The 25,533-nt window shown below is 38.2% G+C and overlaps 1 protein-coding gene across 1 annotated transcript; it reads left to right on the top strand.

Annotated features, from left to right (window-relative positions):
• Positions 1-2,267: 2,267 nt before the first annotated feature.
• dok1b (docking protein 1b) lies at positions 2,268-25,162 on the top strand. Its single transcript, XM_032583589.1, has 5 exons — positions 2,268-2,670; positions 18,292-18,612; positions 19,538-19,628; positions 19,711-19,883; positions 21,430-25,162. The coding sequence occupies exons 1-5, from the start codon at positions 2,614-2,616 to the stop codon at positions 22,756-22,758; spliced, it is 1,971 nt and encodes a 656-aa protein (XP_032439480.1). The 5' UTR covers positions 2,268-2,613; the 3' UTR covers positions 22,759-25,162.
• The last annotated feature ends 371 nt before the right edge of the window (positions 25,163-25,533 follow it).

Below are 25,533 nucleotides of genomic sequence, written 5' to 3'. Positions count from 1 at the left end.
TTTTATGTGCAAATAAATAAAGAAAAAAATAATTATAATTTTGAGTTCATTTATAAAATTTTTAAATAATAAAAACTATTATTCTGGTTGTTTCTTCATACTATTACTACTACAATTGCTACGATTTTATCCTCACTCTTATTGATTTGTATGTTGCTGTATTTATCTGTAAAACACCAACAAAAACAACAATAATAGTAGTAGTAGTATTAGTTATATGTTTATTCACACTGTCTCTCTTTAAGATGAATAAGCTTGTTATAAAGATATCAATTAAAAATGTGAAAAAATGCACAAAATCCACAATTTACTATAAATGTACATGAAATTTCTCTTCAAAATACTAAAGGTCACACAAATAAATCCTAACATGCACAAAGTACACAGCCAAAAACAAACAAATACAACAAGGAGGTTAGAGTCGTCACTGATCACAATGACCTTCTTATGCTTAGATATCATTTCTGGTGAGAGAGAGCTGCTTTATTCCAGAATAATCTTGACCTGATTGATCACCTGGTTAAGTCTGTTAAGATGCTTAACGGAAACAAAATGTTGTATTAAAGGAGAGAAAACTCAATATATTATCCGTTAATCACTTAAACTTTTCAACTTTCTCAAATGAGAAAATCATCTTCTTGACTTTTTATAACCAGAATCTACATGGAACTGGAAATATTTTTTTTATGTTAAGTGTACCAAAGTGTTTAAAACCAATAATCTCCACTTCCTGACCCTTTATGATTATTGACCAAAGTGTAGCGCTGCACTATCTTCCAACCTCTCTTCCCGATACAGCTCCTTGATTTTATTGCTATATACACTGACCTTGTCATTTGATAATTTCACAGCAAAGCGATTGAGTTTATCTTTTGTTGGTTAAGTTATTGCAAAACTAAACTGCAACAAAAAAAACAAAACAGAATAAGACATTTTTGGCCTCAAATTGAGACTGGGACTCATTGTTCAAGAATCCTTATCCAGTGTCAGAATAATGTCAATAAGATTTATCACCACTGGAGACACAGCACAGCTACACTGCGAGCCAACAGGAACAGGAGGCATCTGCAACATATTAATTTAGCTGGGCAGCTCCACTTGCCAACACACACTGCTTAATTTAAAATTCCTGCAATTTTTCTGAAGTGAAAACGTATTTATTTTGGCACCAACAGCAGGTCTACAGAAAAGAGGGAACGGAATATTATGCAAAAAGGAAAAGAAAAAAAAACCTTTAAGCTTTCTGTAACATTTATACCCTGCTGGTAATTTTCCATCATTATCATCGGATGTAAGTAAGAGTTTTCGAGGTTCGTTTCGACACAAATAGAGAGCAAAAGAAACAGAGTTAATTAGAGTTTGGGTGAACGATGAGGTAGGAAAGTGAGCGTGTCAGAGGTGAAATCAAGGAAGAAGTTACACAATAGTGAGGAGGTGGGTGGAGGGAGGCAGAGGAGCGGTGCTGCTTCTGCTGCTGAAGGCAGAGAAACGTCAAGCATGACACGCTACATGAGGATACCGGATGTAAGCAACGACTTCAAAATAAGAGTTACTGCCTGTAACTGTTACGCTCTTACAGGTTATTTGGCGCCACATTTTATTATTAATTGAAATGATTAATGGAATTAATCGTGATGAATCAATTAATGAAATAATCGATTAATTGTTAAATAGAGTACTCAATAAGAGGCCATTTACTGAAAGACCAACATACTGAGAGCAGGAATGAAGCAAAAACTATAACAAAAATATATACATTTTTGCATTAAAGATAAAAAAAACCTTTATTTAGAAGTATGTTTAACCCATAAGTGTCCGTTTTAGCTATTAAGCTATTAAACACCTTTTGCTATCCATTTATTAATCCAAAATTAAATCAGCAGGACAGCTGTACACTGAATTACTCAAGTAAGAATAGCAATACTTCATTATAAAATTCCTCAGCTAAAAGTAAAGCATAGTAAAAAATACTCCTAAAAGTATTTTCCCCCCCAAAAGTTACTCAAGTAAAGGTAAGTAGTTAACAGACATCTAAACACAGCAGCACCGGACCAGCAAAATAAAACAAAGAAAACAATGTAAATGGAAGCAACAGTTTTAACTGCTTTATTTTAAAAAAGAAACATGATTAAATACAAAAACACTAGACCAGCACCAAAACCAAAGTGCAGATAAAAAAAAAAAAGGCTAGCATATCGCGCCAGCACGATTTGCTTTTATTTTGAAAGAGGCAAAAGGAAGGGGTTGTTTGTGTTTAAGCCAGCTGTAGGCGCTCTGCCGCTCCATCCTCACTGGCGGAGTGAGAAGAAACAGATAGACCAGCTGCTGACTTTACACGGACAGTACTGAACTTTTCACGGAACCGCTCGGTGTCGTTTTGGACCGCTCTCTTTCTGCCCTCACCATGGCATCGCCTCACGCTGTCGCGTCTTTACAAAACCGCTTTTTAAAACGCCTGAGGGACCGGAGTGAGGAATAAGAGGGAAGTCGCAGTTGGAGATAATTAAACCCACAATATATTTATAAAAAGCGATTTTCTTTGATCAAGTTCAAGTTGAATCGTCATTGTTGTTGATTCCCCTGGAGGAAAGTTGGTCTTAAAAGTGTGGGATCATGGACGCGCATGTTAAAGAGGGACAGCTCTACGTGCAGCACCAAAAGTTTGGGAAGGTGAGAGTTTTATTGTTTACTTATTTACTTCCACTGAGCAAACGACTAATATGTGTGTGGCTGATAATGCGGATCTCTACTGACGCATTAAATGGTTTTAATTAGCAAAACGCTCATTACACACCTAGAAATAGCCCTGAACCTCTAAGTATTTACACAGAAAATATGAAGATGACATTCACAGTTTTAAACTAATAACATGTTTTTGTTAGTAAGTTGGCTGGTCAATGATTTAACTTTGTTATTATGTTGTGATGCTGAGTAAAAACACTGTGAACATGCATAGGGGGAAAAGGAAAAACCCTTATGCAACATATTGCAGTTTAATGCAATTTCCTGAGCAGGGAGAAGGCATGAGTTTCACTCAAGATGAGTAAATTATGCTTCATTTGATCTTTTTTACAGTATCAACACGAAAAATTTACTAAACCTCCTTAAATTATGTGTGTTTTTGTCGCTAGAAATATTTTGTAACTACTCAAACATATCTTAAGTAAAGAGAAAGTGGAGTAGTTTTCCTTTCAGCCAGCTGACCAGCAGTGTCCAGCAACAGATGGAATAGGAGTAGTGTTGCTCCAAATGCTCAACTTCAGCACATTCTCTGGCATCCCATTAAAACAACTTTAAGCTAAGCGAGAGAAAAACTTATAGATGTTGGTATGCCTTTAAATCATTAACTGGGTCATGCAGGTTCTGTTTTATGACCCAGTTTGGGTCAAGGTTTAGCAGTCAGACATCTGCTCTCATCACTTCTGCAGACGAATTAATGGCTGACTCAATGGCTGCAAGGCGGCCTGGTCCTTCAATTTTAAACCTTGGCATGCCTTCATACCAGTTATTGGACCAAACCTTAGGACATTGGCGTTCAAAGACAGACTTCAAGGCCCGGCATGCTGCAGGTTCTAGTTCTTACACTGAATCAAATGATGGTCCACTAGCAGAAAACTTAAGCGATCAAACTTATGCTACCAAAAAGCCCGTTGTTATGAGGTTGAAACAAACTCAACAAACAAATGTCAAGTGGCATTTTCAATTAATATAATAGTTATAAAGAGATAATAATGTAAACATGAGTAAACTTTAAATTCTAATGAATATGTAGCACTGTAAGCGGAAGACGGTTTAAATATTGAAAATAAATAAACAAAACAATAAATGCAGAGACTGAAGTCTCTTAAGCAACATTGACCTCCAGTAAAGAGGCTAGTTGAGACCAATGCACCAGACTGAAGCCTTTTGTCGTCCAATTTTTGTTAGAAATAAAGAAAATAGAAAAACAATCATCATTCGATTAATTGATTTATCGTTTATTAGGGATAGCATGTTTTCGTGTTGATTGCGATCATCCGCACGACTTATCAAACTACCTTTGACTCTGAAAGCGGCTCTCTCACACCTTGCTGCAGCCAGCAAACCAACAGAGTGAAACTCCGATGATAAACACCTCAGCTTATGTTTGTGCCTTCCTGTCTTTGGCATCCATGCTCCAGTTTAGTCTCTCAGCAGCACTGCTAGATATAACAACCCGGTCAGACGTTCAGACTTGTGAGACGGTCTTTGTCTGGCCTCGTCTCTCTGTCTCTGGTGGTCATATGACACGAACCGACAAAACATTCTGGCCCCATGCTTCCTGTTCTGAAATCACCACTTCACAATGCATATTCATGCTCCCAAGAAACACTTCCAATGTCTTTTATAGTGTGTTTTCTATAGAAAATGGACACGCATTATTTCTGTGCCTGAGCAAAACAGAAGTTTGCTGAAAGTGGGGTAGGGGGAGGCGATGAAAAAAAGCACGAGTGCTTGCAGAAAAAATAGAACAGGAAGCAGAACCTTAGTTATTCTGAAAGTGTTGAAACTAGTTTGAGGTTTGCTGAGGTGAATTATGCAATCTTCAGAACAGTCAGTGGACAGACACACACATACATACATATGTACATATAGGGCTGATTCCCACGTGTTTGGTTGGAAAATGTGACAGAAAAGGAGCCAGGTTTCTGTTTCAGACTGTTGTGTCTTTTTTTTTTGTGATGTGGGAAGTTGTGGCACTTGTTGCAGGTCGCCAAGATGCAACAAATCAAGCTCGCAGACGCCATGTGCAGACATTCTGGCAGCCAGACTTTGGTCACGATTCTCTTGAAAAAGAGATTTTAAATCTAAATGGGAAGTAAAGGTTAAATAAAAAAAAACAAAAAAACTTAAACAAGGTTCTTCCTTGACTTGTTTGCTTTTGAAGCAAAAGCACAATATGTGATAGTTGTCGTTTTATCATTTACTGCAATAAATTTTGATTTATTGTTGTATTATTGTTTTTAAATTGGAATTTATTATTTTTACTATTACTGTTTGCTAAGTATATAATATCATTAAATGCATTTATTCTGTGTCGTCTACTGATACAAATCTCATGTCTTTATGCGACTGTTGTCCAAAAGAAGCGTAAAGAAATGTATTACTAATGAAAATGTTTTTGAAGAGCAGTATTTGTTTATGTGAGGCTTTGATTGCCATGTTACGCAGTCACAGTCTGTGTTTCCATTACAAAATTGAACAAATTGAAATTATGAAAAATAAAATTGCTTAATGGAAATGCCACAGTTTTGAAAAAAGTTGTATTTTTATATAAAGTAATTGCCACTGTGATTTTTAATGACTTTTTGCGTGAAGAAGCTTATTTATGTGTGACTTTCATTTAATTTCTCATTTATTGGAAACACAGCAATTCCATAATTGTGTTTTTTCAACATCAGCAGAATATCAACAATTTGCACACATTTAATGCAGCTAATGCCAAACAGTAAACTAAGAAATGTCACAAATAGTTACTTATCGTCACTTTTATTGTTATCTCAATACCACAAAATATCGTGATAAAATATTGTTTTTTCATGTTTTATCACATAAAAAAACGTGATTAATATCGTCCAGATCGCCTTCCTAACTTTGTCAGTTTTTGCCAAAAAAACTTTTTTAACAAAAAAATCACAACTTTTTTCTTTTCAAAAGATGATTTAGGCAAAAAAAATAAAATTTGACAAAGTATTACTTACCTTAAATAGGACATTATGTTAGGAAGGTGACAATATTTGACACGGAGAGAATTAGCAACACATTGCCTTGTAAAACTTGTCACACTCTTAGATGTTTTGTGTATTTTATTGAGAATTTACATAAGTCGGCACAGAAATGTTAAAAGGGAGAGAAATCTAATTTTCCTTTACTATCTAATCATAAACTTAGCGCTTTGTACTCGGCTCTTTTTTTCATGCTGATGCTTCTTAATAAAACCGAATGTAACCAATTTCCCTCAGGAATCACCAGAGGAACAATAAATATTTAAAAGGATGACTGTTTTTAAAGTTGCTGTTGTAATTACAGCCTGTAAACCTGCCAAGCTGTCATCCAGACTCTGGTTCTGGATACAGATCTGAGCAGCAGAGCAAAGTGATTGTTCACCAGATTTACAGTGGAGTATCTGCATCAGCTTGCCTGGCTCTACCGCACGCATGTTAGAAGCTGCTCAGACTTGTGCTCTGTTGACCTGCAGCTAGCAGAAGCTTTCAGCGACCTGCTTGCAGCTGTCGACCAAACACTGGCTGAGATTTTGACTTTGTCTCCCTATTGGCAGCAGACAGGTTCAACCGGGATGTGTGTCATGCTTGGCCAGAAATACATTCCCTGAGGCTGTGAGATTTATACAACATCAGTTCAGGTTATTGGTTGGGTTTTTACTGTCAGGTCTCCTCCTTTTCTTTTGTCCTGCACTGAGACGCTAATGTCAAACTTCCCAGAAAGAAGCACCAGATCATTTATGGTAATAACTAAGTACCTTGATGTGGTCAAATAATTATGCTTATAAACTGTTATGATTTAGGAAGAAGAATGTCATTTACTTCTCAGCAGAGCCGGCAAAAGGCATGTGCACGTTAAATGGCCGCTAAGAGCACCAAGCTAGCATGATTGATTTAAAATAGCATGAAATAATACAAACTAAATGCTATTACACATGGAAAATGATTTCTATATTATTTTTATAGTTGTTGCACAAATAATAGGTTAATCTCTTCCTTTCAGGTTGGACAAATATAGGATGTCAAACTTGCTAAAGCCGCGGTATGTAACTTTTATAAAAATATTTTTTACATATTTGATGAAACTGTCAGTATGTTGTGACAGTTTGGAATGAGACAGATAATCTGAAAACAGTTGAGCTCCTCTACTTTCTGGTGTCTAGAAACAACCAATCAGAGCCAGGTGGAGGGTCTTAGTGCTGTCAATCACTTCTGTGTTCGTGCCGCTCATCCCCTTCGACTCCCTCTCTGCTCTCTGCTATGATACAGCTTCTCCCTGTTGTGAATGCTAGGGCTAGTTAGCATCATAAACGGTTTTGCATTGCTCACAACAGTGAGTTGTTTCTTTGCCATTAGAACATTTAGCAGCACATTCACAATGATGATTGACAGCGCCAAGACCTTCCTCCTGGTTCAGATTGGTTGTTTTTGGTCTGGAGCGGTGCATTTCTTCAGACGGCAATAGTAGCTCAGCGAGGAGATTGATCTTTCACAGGTTATCTGTCTTATATTATTCTGTCATGACAGGGTGACACATTAACAAATGTGTAAAAAATATATCTTTTTTTATAAAATCTACATACTGAAGCTGTAACTTATTTATTGTAAATTTAGTGTTTGTCAGCTGGTGTTATTTTCAAATAGTTGAAATAATATGGTACACTTAAATACCACTACGTGTCTCAAAATCCAATTTTATTTATTTTTTGCTACTCCTGTAAGGTCAAAATCAGTAATAATAACACTGGTGTGATATGTAAGGTAATTACAAATAATGCTAATGCTGCTAGTTTGTATTTTGCATATGAAGTGGCTTAGGAGTGATAATGCATCTGGTGTTGACATGTTGGTATGAGGGGCCTCCAATGAAAAGGCTTGGGCCGGCCCTGGGTCTAAGAGATGTTTAGGTGCCTTAAGGGAAGTTTTTCCTCACAGTTTCTGTTTCAGCTTAAAAATGTATGTTCTGCACTAAACGTTAGAGATGATGGATAAAAATGTGGTTTAATTTAAAGCAAAATGAGGCTTTAATGCAGAATGCCAAACTTTGAGTGTCTGAAAATGGAAAGACTATATGACACAACGGCAAATTCATCATAGAAACCCTTAAAAATGTAGCTCTAGAGGAGCTGCAGAGAGCCACAGCTCAGGTGTGAGAATCTTTCCACTATTAGTCCTGCACTCTCTGAATCTCGCCTTGATGAACGAGTTTCAGAAAAAAACGTTCAGCGTTGCAAGAAAGTCTTAAAAACTCCCTTCTGTGGTTCACTGTCTACATGCAAAACAACTCAGAAACACAGTAGTGGCAACATCATGCTGTGCATATGCTGGTCAAAGCTAATGGAGAAATATATTGAGCTAAATACAGAGCAGCACCCAAAGAAAACCGGTTAGAGGCTACAGAGCAACAAAAGAGTGGTACGCCACAGTATAGTGTGCTATGATGGCCTAGTCAAAGTCCTGACCGAAAACCTGTTGAGCATCTGCAGTAAGACTTGAAAGCCTAATTTCTCAGGCTCTCTACAATTTAACTAAGAGACCCAAAAATATCTGTGAAAAGTTCTTTTTTTAGGTTAATATTGGCAGAGTGATGTTAATACACCACCCACACTTTTCAGATTTTTACCTGCATTGTTTTACTTCCATGTTATTATGCTCTGCTCCCCTGCAAAAAAAAAAATAAAATAAAAAATTAGCAGTGTTTTTGTAATGAAATGTGAAAAAGTTATAGGGTTGTGATTAATATTTTTTTAAAGTGTAATTTTGTGCTTATTTTGGTGAAATTATTCAGCACAAACTCAATAAATGAGCCAAGAAAAACTTAAATATCAAAGTTTCCATTTCACAGAGGTTTGTGCCTCTGCTTCGGCTCTCCCGGTGAAAACAAATCACTTTCCTTGTTTGTTGTTACAGAAGCTTGTTAATGCCACATCAATTTAAATCTGATATGATGAAATGAGGAAACAAAACACTGTTTACATAATATATGGCAACACGTATAGCAGTATACGGGGGGCCAAAAGTGTCGAGTTGATTGTAGTCGTGGGCCACAAAAATTTTTAATTTATTAAATGTAATAATTTTTTTTTGTTTAAACTGCATACCCAATATTTGAATGAAACTAAGTAGTTTTATTTCAAATTTGAAACATAAAAAAGGATGAAAAAATATCAAAACTTTTTTCTTTTAAATTTCTTTGTCTGAATTCCCAGTGCCAGAATATGAGTCAGTCTTTCTATGAATACTCTTTATTTATTTTGCCAAGTTTAATAGCTGGGTCTGGTTTTGAGTAAAAACTCACAGGATGTTTTTGGTCTTGTTTGCTACAAAACAGAATTTTGTGGGTGAGGAAAGTCATTAGAAAAGATGACTAGGTTTTCTGTTTCCTTTTTTGGAAGATTGCAAATGATTGAATGTTTTTTGGGTCTTTTTTATAATCCCAGACTTCAGTGAAAATTTTGAAAAAAGTGTATCTGCATCAGCCGGCTGGACTGGTGAACCAAACTTTATTCAGTTTTTGACACCCACCATGTAAATTGCTCTACATAAAGGCCAGTTTACTGAAGAAAGACGATGAAACAAAAACTGATGCTTCTGTACAGGATTGAACAGCAACAAACAGCATGTGCTGGATGATAAAGCGTTTTCTCTGCTTCATTAGATCATCAACACATTCATTTTTATGATCAAACGTCGCTTATCTCAACTTAAAGGTTAATACGTCGGTTTTTAAGCTACATCTGAATCATAGAATTGCTCCAGTTAATGCTGTCACATTAATAGTCATGGTTTTTGTTTTTATCTACTACTCCATGACGTAGAAGCACTAATCCGTCTATTTCTGTTTTCTTTGCATCTTCTGATTCTGACTTTTGAAACGGTTATCCAGATTTCCTCTTAAAACACTTACAACACTGTATTTTAATAGTTCAAACAACAAATATCTCTCAATATGTTTTAGTAAGCACAGTGGAAACTCTTAGCGCTACCACAGAAGCTAATATCTACAGTTTTCCTTATTTCATGTATGTGTGTACAGCCAATTAGTGACAAGGAAAATAAATGGTGCTTCTGGATTGGCTGCTTTGTAAACGCCAGCCAATAGCAAATCAAGTAGCATTGCACCTGTAGGATATTTCAGCATCCCAAGGCTTTTAAAAATATTCTAGATATGCTGCTGGCAAATTTTCTGTGAGTAATTTGGAGTGACTTTCTGCAGAAAAATGTACCAGTGGTTTGGAATGGATTTGCTGCACGGACGTGTCATCCATGTTGATCTGCTGTGGACATTTGCATTCTCTAAATACAGATTTCTCTCTTCTGCACAAGCAGTTTCTGGTCTTGCGTACCATGAGGCGATAGGGACACGCAAGACTAATCATGCTGAGAGCGCCTCAGCAGACGATTGTCAAATTGAAACATGTTTTCATTCACTCTGTGGTCAAGGCAGTTAGACTTTCTCTCTTTTCCCTTCCTCAGAAACCCACTTCACAAACAGCCTCTTTAGTCCGTCTCTTTTTACCAAGCAGACACGCTCTGATAAACAGACGTTCACACTTTCAAATAAGCCCACTGGTTTTCTGCTTTGTGTCGACTCACGCTAAGGAGGTTTAGTTATTCTTTACAGTCAAAGATGAAGATGATGTTGTGTTTAACCAGAGGGATGTTTCAGTGGCGGGGTCGCTCTGCATGCACGCACAAGGTGATATATTCTAATAACAAACGCAACTCGTACGGGAATGGGTTTCATTATTGTGTATTTTTATGCAGCCAAATTGAGCCGTGAATCACACTAAACATTTCAAACTGGGGTGTTGTTCAGAGCATTTTGGGCCTTCATGTTGTTATGATTGTTTTATGAGATGCTCATAAACCACCAAATACAATTTTACAAAACTATAAAGAAAGCCACTCAAGCTTTCCTGTTTCTGTAAAACTCAGCTGGTTGTTGCCACACCAGTGAGGAAGTTTCTCTCCGTCTCTCTGCCATGATCTTTTTTGCATAATTTCCACTCAGTGCAACGCTCTGTTGCCTTATATGGACCAGCTGTTTCACACACACTTCAGGACCACGTTGCAACACGGCTCAGAGCGTCACACCTCGTACGAGAAAACTGTTGCATGAAAGCAACTCCAGATGGTCCGCGCTCGACAGCACGAACAGATGGACGTATTTACACATTAGCATTTTTCTGAAGCCGCACCTGGACGCAGAAGAAGGAAGCAGAGAGAATCCTGGGTAATCACCTTCCCACATATATCCTGTCCTCTCCGGCAGTTATCTTTGAGGCCTCAGTGCGTGTATGCATATGAGGTTAATAAAAAATGTGCCCGCCTACACAACGACAGATATTGTTCTGGTTAATTATAAATGTCACAAGTAACATATTTAGGTCAAGGACTTTCAAAGCCTGCAGGCAAAAAAAAAACTTACTTGTGAAGGTGAAAATCAGACAATATATCCAAACTATTTGCCATGTGGGAATAAATTGTCAAGTTAAAAGTAGGGCTGAAAAGATTAATTCAATTATTAATCATGATTAAACCAGTTAATCACGATTAATCGAATTAAACATGATTAATTGATTATTGAAATAATCTTCAACCAATTTCGTAGTTGATTAATAGTTAACGGACTGAAAAAAGGTGGAAATCTTGTTTTTGCTGATAAACCAACACATTCAGAGCAGTAACTATGCCAAAGCTGCTCAAAATAAACATACATTTTTCATTTAGGATAAAAAACTTTTGTCTTTAAATATGCTTTAGCCAAAACTCTTCAAGTAGCATAGTTTTAGCACACCTGGGTCAAATTCACTAGAGGAATTTAATTATTATATTTTTTCATTATATATTTATTTGCATCTTTTAATGCATTTCTAACATGGTATAAAAAGGCTTAAAAATGCTCGATCTGATAACTGATTAATCTTCAGAGTTATTGATATTACAATATTTTAATAAAGTCAAGACGTCTGATTTGTGAAGAAAAGGGAGCTGTAAATCATATCAGGAAACATAAACACCTGCAAATTTGTCTGTTTTAAAACAAAATCAAACAAACAAAATGGGCCATGTTGTAAAACCTCCTGCTTTATTTAACCAAGTTTTCTACCAAAACCACAAGAAAAAGTCACTGGATGTTTGTGGTCCGATTTACTAAGAAGTGCATTAAAAGCAGATAAACATGGTTGATTAAACAATGAATACTTTTTGCTTTAACTTCAATTCTTATACTTTATTTTTAACCTCCAGCTGGAAAAGCTAATTTGTGCTGTTTTTGTTTGCTGGTCAAAGGCCGCCAGACATCACTTCGAGGGCGTTATATGGCCCCCGCGCCTCTCTTTGGACACCTCTGAGTTAGGGTGAAGCTCAGATAGTTTCATTTGGTGAAAGTTCATAAGCATTAAAATAAAGCCATAGCATCAGATTAATAAAGTCATACGACATTAGCCTGAGATCAAGTGTTTCATCGCCAACACCCTGTGGCTATAGTTGTACCTGGGCCTTCATGCAAATAGTGTCATTCTGTAATTAGACCGACTCACATGATGCTTATTTTCATGCTGTGAATGATAGTGAAGAGATGACCGCTTTGAAGAGTTCATCTAACACCAGAACCTGCTGTCAGGATGTAAATATTCACATTTAGTCACTGAGATCCACTCTGAACTACACCTAACACGAAACCTAAACCCTTTGTACCTTAAGCCTTTTTTATACAATATTAGGAATACATAAAAGTGTGTGAAAACCCCTAGATAATTCAATTATTTAAAAAATATTTTAAAATCTACAGCTAAAAAAAATACTTGCGACATCAAAATGTGAAAAATTCAAACTTTACGGCACGACTTAACACCAGTACAGTGTAACGTTGACCTGCTGACAATTTTTTCAATTATTAATTTAATAGCAATAGGTGCTCAATATGAGATTTTTCACAGAATTTGAATTGGGTGAAGCTAAAATCTATACCACATGAATTGTTTTGGGTAGAAAATATTTACAAAGGTTTAACTTAAATGGAAATTCTACATATTTTTTGTACAGTTTTAACTTAATTACTGCTGGTTATGTTGTTCTTTTAGCAGACTGTTTTTTTGACTGGTTCTATACTCCAGTTAACAATAGATTGCAAAATTAGTTGACTATTATTTTAATTATTGATTCATCACAACATAACCACATTATGTGGGGCTACATTTTGTGTAGCCCCACGTAATGAAACGTCATGTAACATAATTCTGTGTAATGTCACCCTCCACCATGTAACATAACGTAATGTAATGTAACAAGCCCCACAGCATCTTTTCATAAAATTAAGTAATTCTCCTAAAAGTGGAGGAATGTCCTCTTAAGTTGGCAATCGTCTTGGTACAATCCGACAAATCAGCTTTGCGGCCACAAAGAGGAGCCGTTATTTTTAGGATTCCTGGTGTTTAGGGAACCAAAACTCTAGTAAAAATCTGCCTTTTATACAGAAAAGGATTCAAGGATTTCTCTGAATACTACAACCTGCAGTTCCAACCAGCGTCCTGTAAGAGTCATTTTGCAAAATCTTAATTAATTACCTTTATAAATAGAATTTATAAATGTAATTATAAATTCTATTTACCTTTATAAATAGAATTTATAAAGGTAATTACTGTTTATGTCACCAGATAAACAGTATATCGACATTTTTAGGACAGCTAACCTTTGGCTTGTAGCTCAGATAGTTTCATTTGGTGAAAGTTCATAAGCATTAAAATAAAACCATAGCATCAGATTAATAAAGTCATACGATTTTAGCCTGAGATCAAGTGTTTCATCGCCAACACCCTGTGGCTATAGTTGTACCTGGGCCTTCATGCAAATAGCGTCATTCTGTAATTAGACTCACATGATGCTTATTTTCATGCTGTGAATGATAGTGAAGAGATGACCGCTTTGAAGAGTTCATGTAACACCAGAACCTGCTGTCAGGATGTAAATATTCACATTTAACTCAGTCTTTCTTAAGACTTCGCTCCTTTTTATTCTAACTTTCTGTTGGGTTATTGCTACACGGTCTTATAAAAGGTCTCTTGAATCATTTTATCTCTAGACATTTCCTGCATGATTTAATTGGGTATTTTTGCGCATGTTGGCATGGAAATTATAACGCAAGAAAGAAGCCAAAACGGAAAAGGTATTTTAAACACGTGGCTCAGTAGCTTGTAGAACATCCTCTGTCTAAAATAATCTAATGTAGATGTTTTCTGTGTAACTTAATCAGTCTCTGGAATGTGTTTTTGTATACTTAAGGTTAGACATAATTTTAGAACCTCATAAAGACCAATGGTGTGTCCAAATTTGAGTGCTGCGTCCAGTTGAAGGCCGATTGCAAATTTAAAAGCTCCTCAAAAGGATTGAAAGGACGGGTCGGGGAGATTTTTGCTCTAGTAACAATGAAGCGGGAGATAGAGCAAATAACTGTAATTTCCATTCTTATCCATATTTTTTGAAGGGCAGTATTGTTTACAGAAATGTAACAACACTTTTTACCGATGGTTTCGGTTGTGTGCTATTTTTATTTCTGTTTTATTTACAGTTTTGGTTGCCGCGTTTTATTTTGGATATTTAAATCATCTGCCAGTTCCAGTGTCACGGGTTCTTTACAAAATTAAAGTTTTATCAGTCGTAGTGAGGGTGAACCTACGTTATTATGCCGCTATTAATATGTTACTAGAAACAACATCATAATTTATCACAATAAGTACTGGGATAATGTATCATCCAGCAAAATTTGTTATTGCGACAGGCCTAGACGTACGCAGAGCTAATGGTGGGAATAAATCTGAAGTCTAGTCTGCCAATTTCACACCAGCTCACTTCTATTTCTTTATAACTTTGCTTCTCGCCGACATCTTGACAGAAAACAGAGGTCTAAATAACTAGTCTTGATTTCTAGACTAGACTGTTTTCTCACAGTATTTTAGTTCAGTCACATATATGGCTGTAATCACCCAGAAGAAACGCAGCATTTTGAGACACAATGAAGGTCAGAAAGCGTTTTTACGAGGCCTTTCAGTTAGCTATTATCAGACAGTTGAGAAAGGGGAACGTCCCTCTGATTGGAGCTCATATGAGGATCTGCAGCTGTTTTTCATTTTGTTCTCTTTTAGCTGGATTTTCCCAGCTGGTCAAAAGGTTATAAAAAACCACTGACCTTCCTGTCACAAGCTCCTCTCTCTCTCTCTCTGACTGTCATCCTGCTGCGTTAGTAACTGTAGGGGCAAACCTGAACTCTGTGACTAATGTAGTCAATGAAGCGTGGCCTGTTGGGACTGCAAACTGCTGCCAGACTAAGTAGGGTTTTTCCAAAATCCATTTTATTCACTTTAGCTGCCGTGTCATACCTCTATACCGTAATGATATGTATATCAGTGTGATGCTTTGTCTTTGTGGCTATTGTTGGCGCTAAACACGTGCAAACCAACTCCTGCCACCTGCGTTATTGTTCAGGGTTGAGTGTCTTGTTGTTTGTCCCCTTGGAGGAAGTGATCGTCGTTAGCTGTTGTTTTCTCAGGGTGAAAAAGATAAAGCTTCCAGCTGGTTTTGACTGTGGCGTGTCTTTTAACTCGTTCAGGAGCTACTGAGCTTGTAAAAGCCAATAACTGGACCTGTCCCCGTAAAGGAAGCTTCAGTCTATTCCTGTTTTGGTAAACTACGGGTTTGTAAAGTAGTAGTTTGTTTCTGTTTTCTGTGTGTAATGTTGATAATTTACCAAAATAAAGTGAAACTGAACTGAGCCGAATATCTACAGTAGGAAATTTTGCTGTAATTTTTAAAGAATCACCCTTTTATTTCTATTGGTAGGCTTTAAAAGAGAGAAAAACAAAACTGGGAAAATGAAGATGATAGATCCATTTTCTTTCATGGGATGTAAGCAAAAAAGCACACAGTTTCCGAACTAATAAAAGGAAAAATATATCTAAATGTTAATCGTATTTTTTAGAACTGGGCAATATGGCTGAAAAACTTATCACAATATAAGGGTTTCATATTAGTCAATATTGATAATTATTGATTAGTTTCTTAGTTTAAATATCTGGAAAACTGTCCATCTGATGGTGTGACCTGTCCTGCTTTATCCACAGTTTCCTCTTGAACTATTGTTCTCATTTTATGTTTTCATTTTTAAGCGTTTTTGAGGCACCTGAAACTGCTGCTGCCAGTTACTCAACAGGTTGTTGCTAGGTAACCAAAGAGCGAGTGAGTTGCTAGGTAACCAGAGTGAGTGAGTTAGTTGATGCCACCAACCTGGCTGTGAAAGGTTGAATAGCTAAAGCCTTTCTGCCTACATCCCCCAGAATGCTATGTGGTTCTGGATCAGTGTTCAGTGAAATAATTTAATGTTGTAGCTAATATATTTTCTATCCATATTGATTAAGTGTTTACTTTAGCACATCTGTTGTCATGTTTAAAGAGCCACCATTTTATTTTTTTATTAGACTTTAAAAGAAAGAAAAACATAAAACTTTTGGAGAAAGAAGAGCATAGATACATTTTCTTTCATGGGATGTGGAAAAAAGCAGACAGTTTCTGGCCTAATGATAAGAAAAATAGATCTTATTACCAGAACTTTTACTGTCCAGTCCACTGTTGTGGATATTGAATGAAAAACTAAAAATGAATTTAATTAAACAATGATCTAAACTTCAAAGTCAGTGGAAGAAAAATGATGTACGGTACTCCTCAAGATTTAGTAGCACGTATTGAATTGTTACATTCTGACTGAAATTTTATCTTATCAACCTCTTATGTTGCTGTGAAGTAACTTTCTCTGTAGAATCATTTTTCTGTATTAAACGACATAAATGTCGTTATAATTTCCAGCTGGTTTAAAACTTCCAGATTAAAGCCAGTTTTGATTTTTAGGAGGTGAATTGCTGAGTGCAGAATGACTAATTCTGAGAGAGGTCTCTGCCTGCAAACAACTGATTTATCACCACATGCCTCCTACATTAAGCCTCAGGCAGCAAACGAAAGACCCACTTTTCACTCAGACCGATATATTCAGAATAAACTGCAGTGTTCAGCCCCCATTGTTTGTGGTCAACCCGACCCGTTATCTCTGAGTGAAGATAATTTCTGACTCTTTACCAACTACCTCTGTTCACATCCTCTGAGTTTTTACAATGCGATCTGTAAGTTTCAGTTTTGGTTTAAAGTAACCCAGCTTGCACAAAGCACTGGTTTTCCATTGTTTGGACAGATGAAGCAAAAAAAAAAAAATGGAAGTTTTATGTTGCATCAGCTTTTACAGATAAAAAAATGTTAAGAGAAAAAGTGCTGTACTGTTTTTACCATAGAGAGGACTAATTAGTGGATATGAGATCTTCCTGCATTTTGAATATTGCCTAAGAGCAATTGTACTTCAAAATGTTTTCCCAGTTATACAAACAATAACCTCTGTAATTAAATAGCAATAAAATAAATACCTCTGCTGTATTAGAAAACTAACCTTTAACATAACAATTTCTGTCCTTTTAATTATTGGACAAATAATTAAATAAAAATATGAAATATTCTGTGTAAATAAATAACATTTTCTTTTTAATATGGTAATAAAATTAGACTTATTTAATAAACAAAAAAGTGTTCACTTTAGTCTTTAAGTTTTTCTTCATCCTCCCTGTTCTTCACCCATGTTTTGCTCCAAAACTGCCAAATAAACATGAAAATCTTTGCAAGAAGTGAAATTATATTCCACAAGCAGAATATCTGTAAGTGACTCAACGAAAAGCCGGTTCCTCTCCTTCGTTCACTGGGTTAGTGACGGAGCCAAATCAACATTTGCATTTTGCGATGGAAGAACAAAGACAAACTGCAGTCCAGAGAAAAATGTTATGCTTTTGGCCTTACAGTCTTAACTCGTACTGCCTCTTTTCCTTTTTTGGGTCTATGAGATATTTTGTCATAGACAGAAATACAAATTTTAGCTTTCATATGGTGCATTTGTCCCGACTGGGATGGCATGAGGGAATTTTCCTGTGTAATGTGACACTTTTGGCAGTTTTATCACATCCCAAGAGCGGAGAAAAGAAAGACCACAGAAGTTAGCTTCTGTGCTAGCACTAAGTCTGCTTCCACTGTATTAATGCATATTAAGGTATTTTTGATGTTTGAACAGTTTAAAAAAAGTATTTGTAAGTGTTTTTGGAGGTTTTAAGTATTTGAATGTTTCGGTTTTTCACAGGTGGTTGTGGTTTGCTAATTCTCACAAATACTAAAAGTTCTCGGCCCTATTTTTTGTTGACTTTAAATTGAAATATGTTTTGCAACTTATTTTGGTTTGGTGACTGTTAATGCCACAAAATTTTAAATAAATTGACCCCCTGATCAAACAAAACTATCTGAGTGACTGATGGCAGATAATATTTCTTGGAGTTATACCCTTCAATACACCAGATCACTAGCGCATTTTAGAGAATGACTGAAGTCCAACAGTGCCTCCTTCTCTTTTGACACATGGATTGTTTCAATACTTTCTTCATTGAGCTCTTATTTGTTTTCCACCCATCAGAAATGGAAGAAAAACTGGTTCGTCCTCTACCCTGCCAGCCAAAACGGCATCGCCCGCCTCGAGTTCTTCGACTCTCCGTCGGGTGGAGGAGGGTCCGCCGGGAGCTCGGTAAGCGGCTCCAACGAGAAAACCAGGAAGCTGGACAAGAAGATCATCCGACTGTCGGAGTGCATCTCCATTCTGCCTGCCCTGACCGAGAGCTGCCCCAAAGACAACATGGCGGCTTTCTGCGTGGAAACAAATGACAAGACGCATGTGTTTGCGGCAGAGAAGACCAATGCGAAGGACTGGATGGACACCATGTGTGACATTGCTTTTCAGGTATTTTTGCCATTCTGCTCTCACCTTTTGTTGAAAACAGGATGACCAGTTCACTCATTTGGTTGCTAAAGGAAATAAGAGTGTGCACCAAGTGACTAAGACATAGGTGGAAATGTTTTTTTAGGACTTCCTGTGCATGTGTCTGCTCTGTTTGATGTCTCTCTTGTTCTCTAGTCTCTGAGCCTTACTGTGATCAAACACAGACAGAAAATTTATTTAATAGGAATTACTGAAAATTCTTATTGGTTGTGTTGCCCACACTTACAGTGTTTTCCAGTCCAGTAGATTTGGTTTGATTGGGACCAATATTACATTTTCAACTGGCACGGTTTGCTTTCTGTGTGAAACGGTCCAAACTCTCTGGAGAAGCCTGTTCCCTCTCTTCTTGGCGCTGCAACAAGAACGACACAAAAGCCTTTGAAGAAGACATGAGCTCAACTTCCTTCTTCACAAAATGTAAACAAAAATGGAGTGTTGTCAGATTTTAGCGGTTGTAGGATTTCTTTTTGGTCTTTGGTAAAAGACCACAAATCATTTCTCCCACCAGCGCTAGACCCGTAACTTTTGTTTTGGTTGTATTGACCCAGAATACCCTGCGCTGTAGTCTGCTTCCTGCTTTTAGACCATTCAAACCGCACCAGAGTTCACTTCAACTAAACCAAAATCTAGGCTTTTAGGTGGACCAGAGTTTGCTTTTTTGGTCCGGATTAGAGTTCACACCTCCCCAAATGAACCAAACTTTCTAGGCAAACAGTTACAGTGGCCTACGCAGGTGTGAAGGAACCCTTATTATCCAAGTGGCTATCCTTGGCATATTTTTATGCACACCGTGGAGTAAACAAGATGAAGTACACAGCTTACTCTTTCATGGGAAGGTGGAGTAATAAGATAACTAACATGATGTTTTCTCTCTGGTTGAGTACAGGGGGGGACCGGCAGCAGCCTGACGGACAGTAATGGAGGACCCCAGGACCTGCAGATGTCTGAGAACCTCATCTACTACTCCAGGGAGGAGGGTAAGGACGTTGATCAATTTAGTCTTATGACTTTTGGTTGGAAACTCCAGCACGATCCCTAATGGACCTTATCGCTTGACAGTGAATGAGTTCTGGGTGACAGTTCAACGCACCGAGGCGTCTGAACGTTGCGGGCTCGCAGGAAGCTACTGGCTGAAAGCAGAAAACGAAGCGCTGATTATAAAGGAGCCCAAGACAAAAAGGAACATCCTGGTGTGGCCCTACAAGCTCCTGAGAAGATACGGCAGGGACCGGGTGAGTGCCTCACCAAACAAACTGAACAAAACAAACAAAGATCAACTCTTGCTCTTTTCTGAGCAAGAGTTGCTCAGAAACTCTTAGAGGAAGCTTGTTGGCTGCAGCAGTGATCATAAGGAGGAAGCATAAATACCACAGATGTGGTCAGATTATATTTAGCACCCCCGTTTGTGGTCATTTCTGTCTCGCCATGTTGTTTCAAGATAGAGTATGTGATCTAAAACTGACAGATGACCTTTCAAGCTGGTTGTTTTTATTTGTTGTCTGTTTATAACAAGTGTGACATGACTGATTAGAACTTTGAAACCTGCCGATACCAATTGTAGCCAATTTGTAGTTGACTTTAAGAGTTACATTATGGGAAAGTTTTACAGGCCTTCTTGCTATGGGCAACCAGTAATTATTTATATCAGTAGCAGAAGTGATGCTACACCATGTGCATGAGACATCAGTATCTTATATTAATGATTAGCATGATTATGTTTATTAAAACAGCAGTGCCCATGTGTATATTTAAGAGTAGTGATCCTCATGTTTCAGATTTGTCCCTACTCCATCAAACCTAATTCACATGCATTCTCACCTGAGGAGGGAATCAGTTCATTTATGTCAGGTATACGGAAGCCAGTAAATGCCAAAAACATGGAGGCCAGTAACTGTGTTTCCATTGCAAATGTGGCAAAACTTTGTCAGTATTCCACTAATGTCAGAATACATGATTTCACAATTCTATTTAATAAGAAACTCAGTTAAAATCACGTGTGACTAAGTTTGCTCGAAGGATCAAACATCAACTTTGTTGAACTCCATTAAGCCTCTTTGTTAACTGATGAAAGTCTTGCTTTCTCTCGCTTTTCTGCAGTCTTAAGAAACTTCAGATACCTCCTCGACACGTCTGTTGCTACGTCTGTTCTTCCTCTGACTTCATTGTTAAACACCTGCTACTCTTTGGTTTTAAGGTTTAGCCTCTACATAGCAACAACTGGCGTGTGGAAAATGAGCCGTTTCAAAAACCTCCCGATTGTTAAGTCACAATCAGCACAGTGGCGTAGCTTAGCAACCCCAGAGGAGCTCCAGCACACTCGATAAGCTGGTTTTACTGCTGTATTTACTGTACAGTGGCTGCTGGAAAAGAGAACTGCTTTGTTGTTGACTTAACATCCAGAAGTCACTTGCTCTAATATTGTTGTTTGTGCAGGAAGCTCCACTTCTGCTTTTCAAAGATGTTTTGCTGCAACAAAAATAATTGACCCCTGAAATAACCGAAAGAAAATAATTAATAAATATAACTGACGTATCTGTTTTGTAGCCATTTTTACATGCAAGTGTAAACATTGAGTTAGGGGGCGTGGTCAGCAGCAGCTTATTTGGATTTAAAGTGACAAGACACCCTAAAACAGCTGATTTTGAAAGAAGCTCAAAAGCTAAAATCTCGTTACCTAAGAATGATTTTGTGCAAAAAATGTAGTTAACATATTTCGTATCATAATCTGTTCAAGGAAGCATAATAAATCTGACTTAATTTCGTCTTTTCTTTCCCCAGGTGATGTTTTCTTTTGAAGCGGGACGCCGCTGCGATTCTGGCCCTGGCAACTTTACCTTCGAGACAAAACAAGGGAATGAGATCTTCACACTGGTTGACTTGGCCATCCAGTCTCAGAAGGCCCAGGCCGAGGAGCGCCACCTCAGCGGACCCCAAAGCTTAGACCCCGACTGCCCGTTGTCCCTCCAGTACATTCGGAGCGGCGTTCCCGGCTGCGGCATGGCGGTGGGAAGCGGGGACAGCAGTAGCTGCAGCAGTCGGGAAGCGGATGGCGATTCCGGCGGCAGCAAGCCGGGCTCGGCTGACGGAGTGCTTGGGAAGAGGGAGGGCGGAGACGGAGTCGGAAGAGGGCAGGGAGGACACAAAGGGAGGAGCTTACCAGAACCCCCCGCTCCCAGAGGACTGGCAGGGAAAGCTGTAGTCCCGCTGGATGAACAGACAAGTCTTTATTCTGAGCCAGCAGACTCGGTGCGACTGCTTGTTCCCAGTTGTGACGGCCTTTACTCAGACCCAGTGGACACCATCAAAGGTCAGAACCAAACCTCGCCTCCGGTGCCAACGCCACGCCTTCGACCTGTGGGTGACGACTCCTGCGGAGGGGATCATCACCACACGGGAAGCAACCAAAAGAAAGTTCCCGACCTGTATTCGCATTTCTACGACCAGATCGGCGTGGACCTGAGCCAGAAGACGGGCGCACTGAGTCTGAACGGGTCGGCTGGAGGAGGAAGAGGAGCAGGGAAGGGGGTGATTGGCAGCAAAAGACCCCCAGGAGGTCATGGGGAAGGGGCTTCACCCCCTCCTGCGCCCTCTGCGGACCACATATATGACGAACCAGAAGGCTGCGCCAAAGGAAGCAGCAGGCTTCCAGTAAGCCTTGGGATGACTGTTTATGACGAGGCCCGGTTGGAGCCTCAGAGGCAACAGGAAGAGGTCGGGCCTCCATCAGGACTGGACGTCACTTACAGCATCAGCTCCCACGGGAAGCCGACGGAGCCGCAGAAACACTCTCCAAAGCTGCTGGGCCTAAGTCGCGGAACGCCGCAACCTCCGACGCCAAAGTTTCCCAAACCTGCCACCGCTCCAAAGCCCAACAAGAGCGCTTTCGCTCGGAAGGAGCCGGTGCCTCTTCCCGCTGGGAAACACGCCGTTTCCGGTAGCAACGTAAACAACAACAACAACATGTGGAGCTCCAGAGGAGGCGGGAAGGAGCTGTACAGCAGAGTGTCGAAACAGAAGCCTCCTCCATCCGTTGTGTGGTGTAATAAGAACCACCAGGCCCCGCTCAGGGCACCTGATATAATTTATGACAACTTGGGAGACATTTGACCGCTCCTGTAAAACGCGGACCAAAAACAAATCTTTACTTACTCTCTCTTGCTGAAAAACGGAGAGAAGCTTCGGAGTAGAACGCTGGGCGGCTGCCTCGGGATTTTCTCGTTTCACATTCGTTCCGTCCGCGCGGACTGCAACAATTATCTGAGACGGTCAGCTGGTTCAGAGGAGATTAGCTCACAACTATGAGAAAACCACATTACGGGCGCAATTTGAAATGTGGATTGCAGTGATCGCTGGGCCACCCTGTGTGCGTGTCATAGAGAGGGAGAGTGTTTGCATGGGCAAAGCCATAATTGGCATACCAAGCCACAGTGCGGCCGGAGCCAGCCACTTTATTGGAACACACACACACACACACGCACTCACGCACACAACCCAAATGGATTTGTCTTCACTTTAACAAGCTGAGAGAAGGAAAGCGGCCTGGTTCCTCTTTTCCTACAAACTCCTGCTGTGCTTATGGAAAAGACAGACATATTTTTGCACTGCGTCTCTTCTGTGTTTAATGTGAAACAGAATGTGATGGTCAGGAGTCGATCTTTGACTTCAACAATAGGAAAGCTCTTTATTATTTTTTTCTGGACTCCCCCAATGAAACGGGGGGAATAAAAACAGGACGGCTTCGGGCTTTGGAAACACGAAATGGGTCAGAATCTCTCTGCATGTTTTGTTGGTTGGATTTTAAGCCTGAACCAAGTAATGAAAAACAAAACAAAAAACAATTGGGTTACAATATAAAGTATTAAATAGAACTGCACGCATTTGAAACCATATTTAAAATGATAAAAACTTAAAATCATTGAGAAGAGTTGACCACTGCCTCGCTTTCTTATATTTTGAAATTTTGACATCATTGCCCATATATGGTATTTTAGAGTGTTTTCAACATCAGCAATGCATTTATTTATTCTTCTTTTTGACTATCCTTTGTCTAAATGTTAAAGAATGTGTTTATTCTATACACTCTTGTTTATCTGCATTTGCTTCATTTTTGGAAAACAATCAGGGAAATTTCAGAATTTTAAATGTGTGTTTTCATATCAATAGTGGTAAATAACAAAAATAACCAGCAAAAAAACTAATCCCCTCCACACCTTGGGCTCGAGAAGTATATGATTTACATTAATGATGCACGTGTAAAGTAATGGGCAGTGTTTGCCACATGCGCTAAAATGTTTTTAAAATATGTATCACAGTCCGAACCCATGAAAACATTCGGTGTGAGTTTAACTTACCTTCATTTACAAACATTTAAGGACCACCACAGTTAAAATCCATGAATACTTCAGATTCCCTCAAAAAATACCTAATTTAGTTGTTCGAACACCAAATATGCCTTAATATGTTTCCAGTGGAAACCATCTTATTACTACCGCAGAAGCTTCCCTATTTACACTCTTTAAGCAACAACCAATCAGCATGAAGGAAAAGGAGTGAAGCTTTTTTTATTGGCTGCTTTTGAATGCCAGCCAATAGCGTGTCAAGTAGCATTGAGTCTGAGTATTTCAGCTTCCCAGCTGCATTTTTTCCCCCATATTTTAAGAAAATAAATCTACAAATGGACGAGTTTTCGGTGAGTAAATTTGAGTCACCTTTCACAAAAAATCTGCAAATACTGAACCGTGAATCATCAGTGGTGTACAGAGGAAAAATGTAACATTTTTAATATATTATCAATATTAAACACATGAAATTATGGGTAAAAAGAAACAATAAATTGGCCTGTTTTTCATATTCTGACACTCTCCATCTAGTAAAGCATGTGCATCACTCAGTGACATCACTCGCCGTATAGGGAAGACGTTTGTTTTTATTTATTTATTTTTCCCAACAAGTTCATGAAGCAATAATAATAATAATAAAAAAAATGCTACAAAAGTATTTTTCTAAAAGAAATGTTATTGTCCAGATTTTATATTTTTGTGTCCATCTGAATTTTTATTTTACAAATTAAAATATACAGAACAGCAGAAAATGCACTGTCTTGAAATATATGTGTACAAATTTTACTATTTTAAAACATGGAAAAAAAAAACATTATATATTTTTATACTATAAAAATCTAAACAGAATAAAATTTTTGCTTGCCTCAAATTTTAATCTAATATTTTTTCTATTTAGTAAAATATGAAATATCCACTTGTTTTTTTTAATGGTGAGATAATCCAATTACCAAAACATGCATGGACCCAAGAGCAACTTTCTGCACAAGAATCCTGAATGTGTCTGTCGATAGATTAGATGAACTAAATATGAAACTAATCAATGTGTCGGTCTGTGTGTATACGTGTCACAAACAGCTGTGCTGTCTGGAAATGTATCTGATAATAAAAGTGTCTCTAAACGTTTTTTTTTTTTCTCTAAACTGAGTCATTAAACTGGTCATAATTTCTTCCCCTCTGTGTTCTGGTCCAATCAGAATCTGTTGTTCGTGTTAAAAAGGACTTTTCTGTGCTGGAGCGACCGGGACAGTAAAAACAGTCTGACCTCATCCTTCACTTCTCTTCCTCTGCTCTGTTTTTGTTGTTTCAGTCTGTTTCCAACCACTTAATCACACCGTAAAAGCGTAGCCTCAAAAGCAAAAGCAAAAAAAAAAAAAGAAGGAAAAAAGACCCAAACAAAGACGTTCTTTCTTACTTCTCGTCCTTCCTTCTCTGCCTCTAATTGTGTTGTTTGGTTGCCGAGGTGACAGATAATGGTGGCTGGTTTGTGTCGGACCTGCCGTGCATCTTAACTGCGGAGTGATACCGTTAAGAAGACGAAGAT

This window comes from Xiphophorus hellerii, chromosome 14, assembly GCF_003331165.1.
Source record: "Xiphophorus hellerii strain 12219 chromosome 14, Xiphophorus_hellerii-4.1, whole genome shotgun sequence".
Lineage (NCBI taxonomy): Eukaryota > Metazoa > Chordata > Actinopteri > Cyprinodontiformes > Poeciliidae > Xiphophorus > Xiphophorus hellerii.
This window is presented reverse-complemented; position numbering and strand designations above follow the sequence as displayed.

Excerpts from the sequence above, each read along its gene's own strand:
- dok1b (XM_032583589.1), top strand. The coding sequence starts at position 2,614 with ATGGACGCGCATGTTAAAGAGGGACAGCTCTACGTGCAGCACCAAAAG. Across the intron at positions 2,671-18,291 it reads AGCACCAAAAGTTTGGGAAG|AAATGGAAGAAAAACTGGTT; the intron begins GTGAGAGTTTTA and ends TCCACCCATCAG. Across the intron at positions 19,884-21,429 it reads GAAGATACGGCAGGGACCGG|GTGATGTTTTCTTTTGAAGC; the intron begins GTGAGTGCCTCA and ends TTCTTTCCCCAG.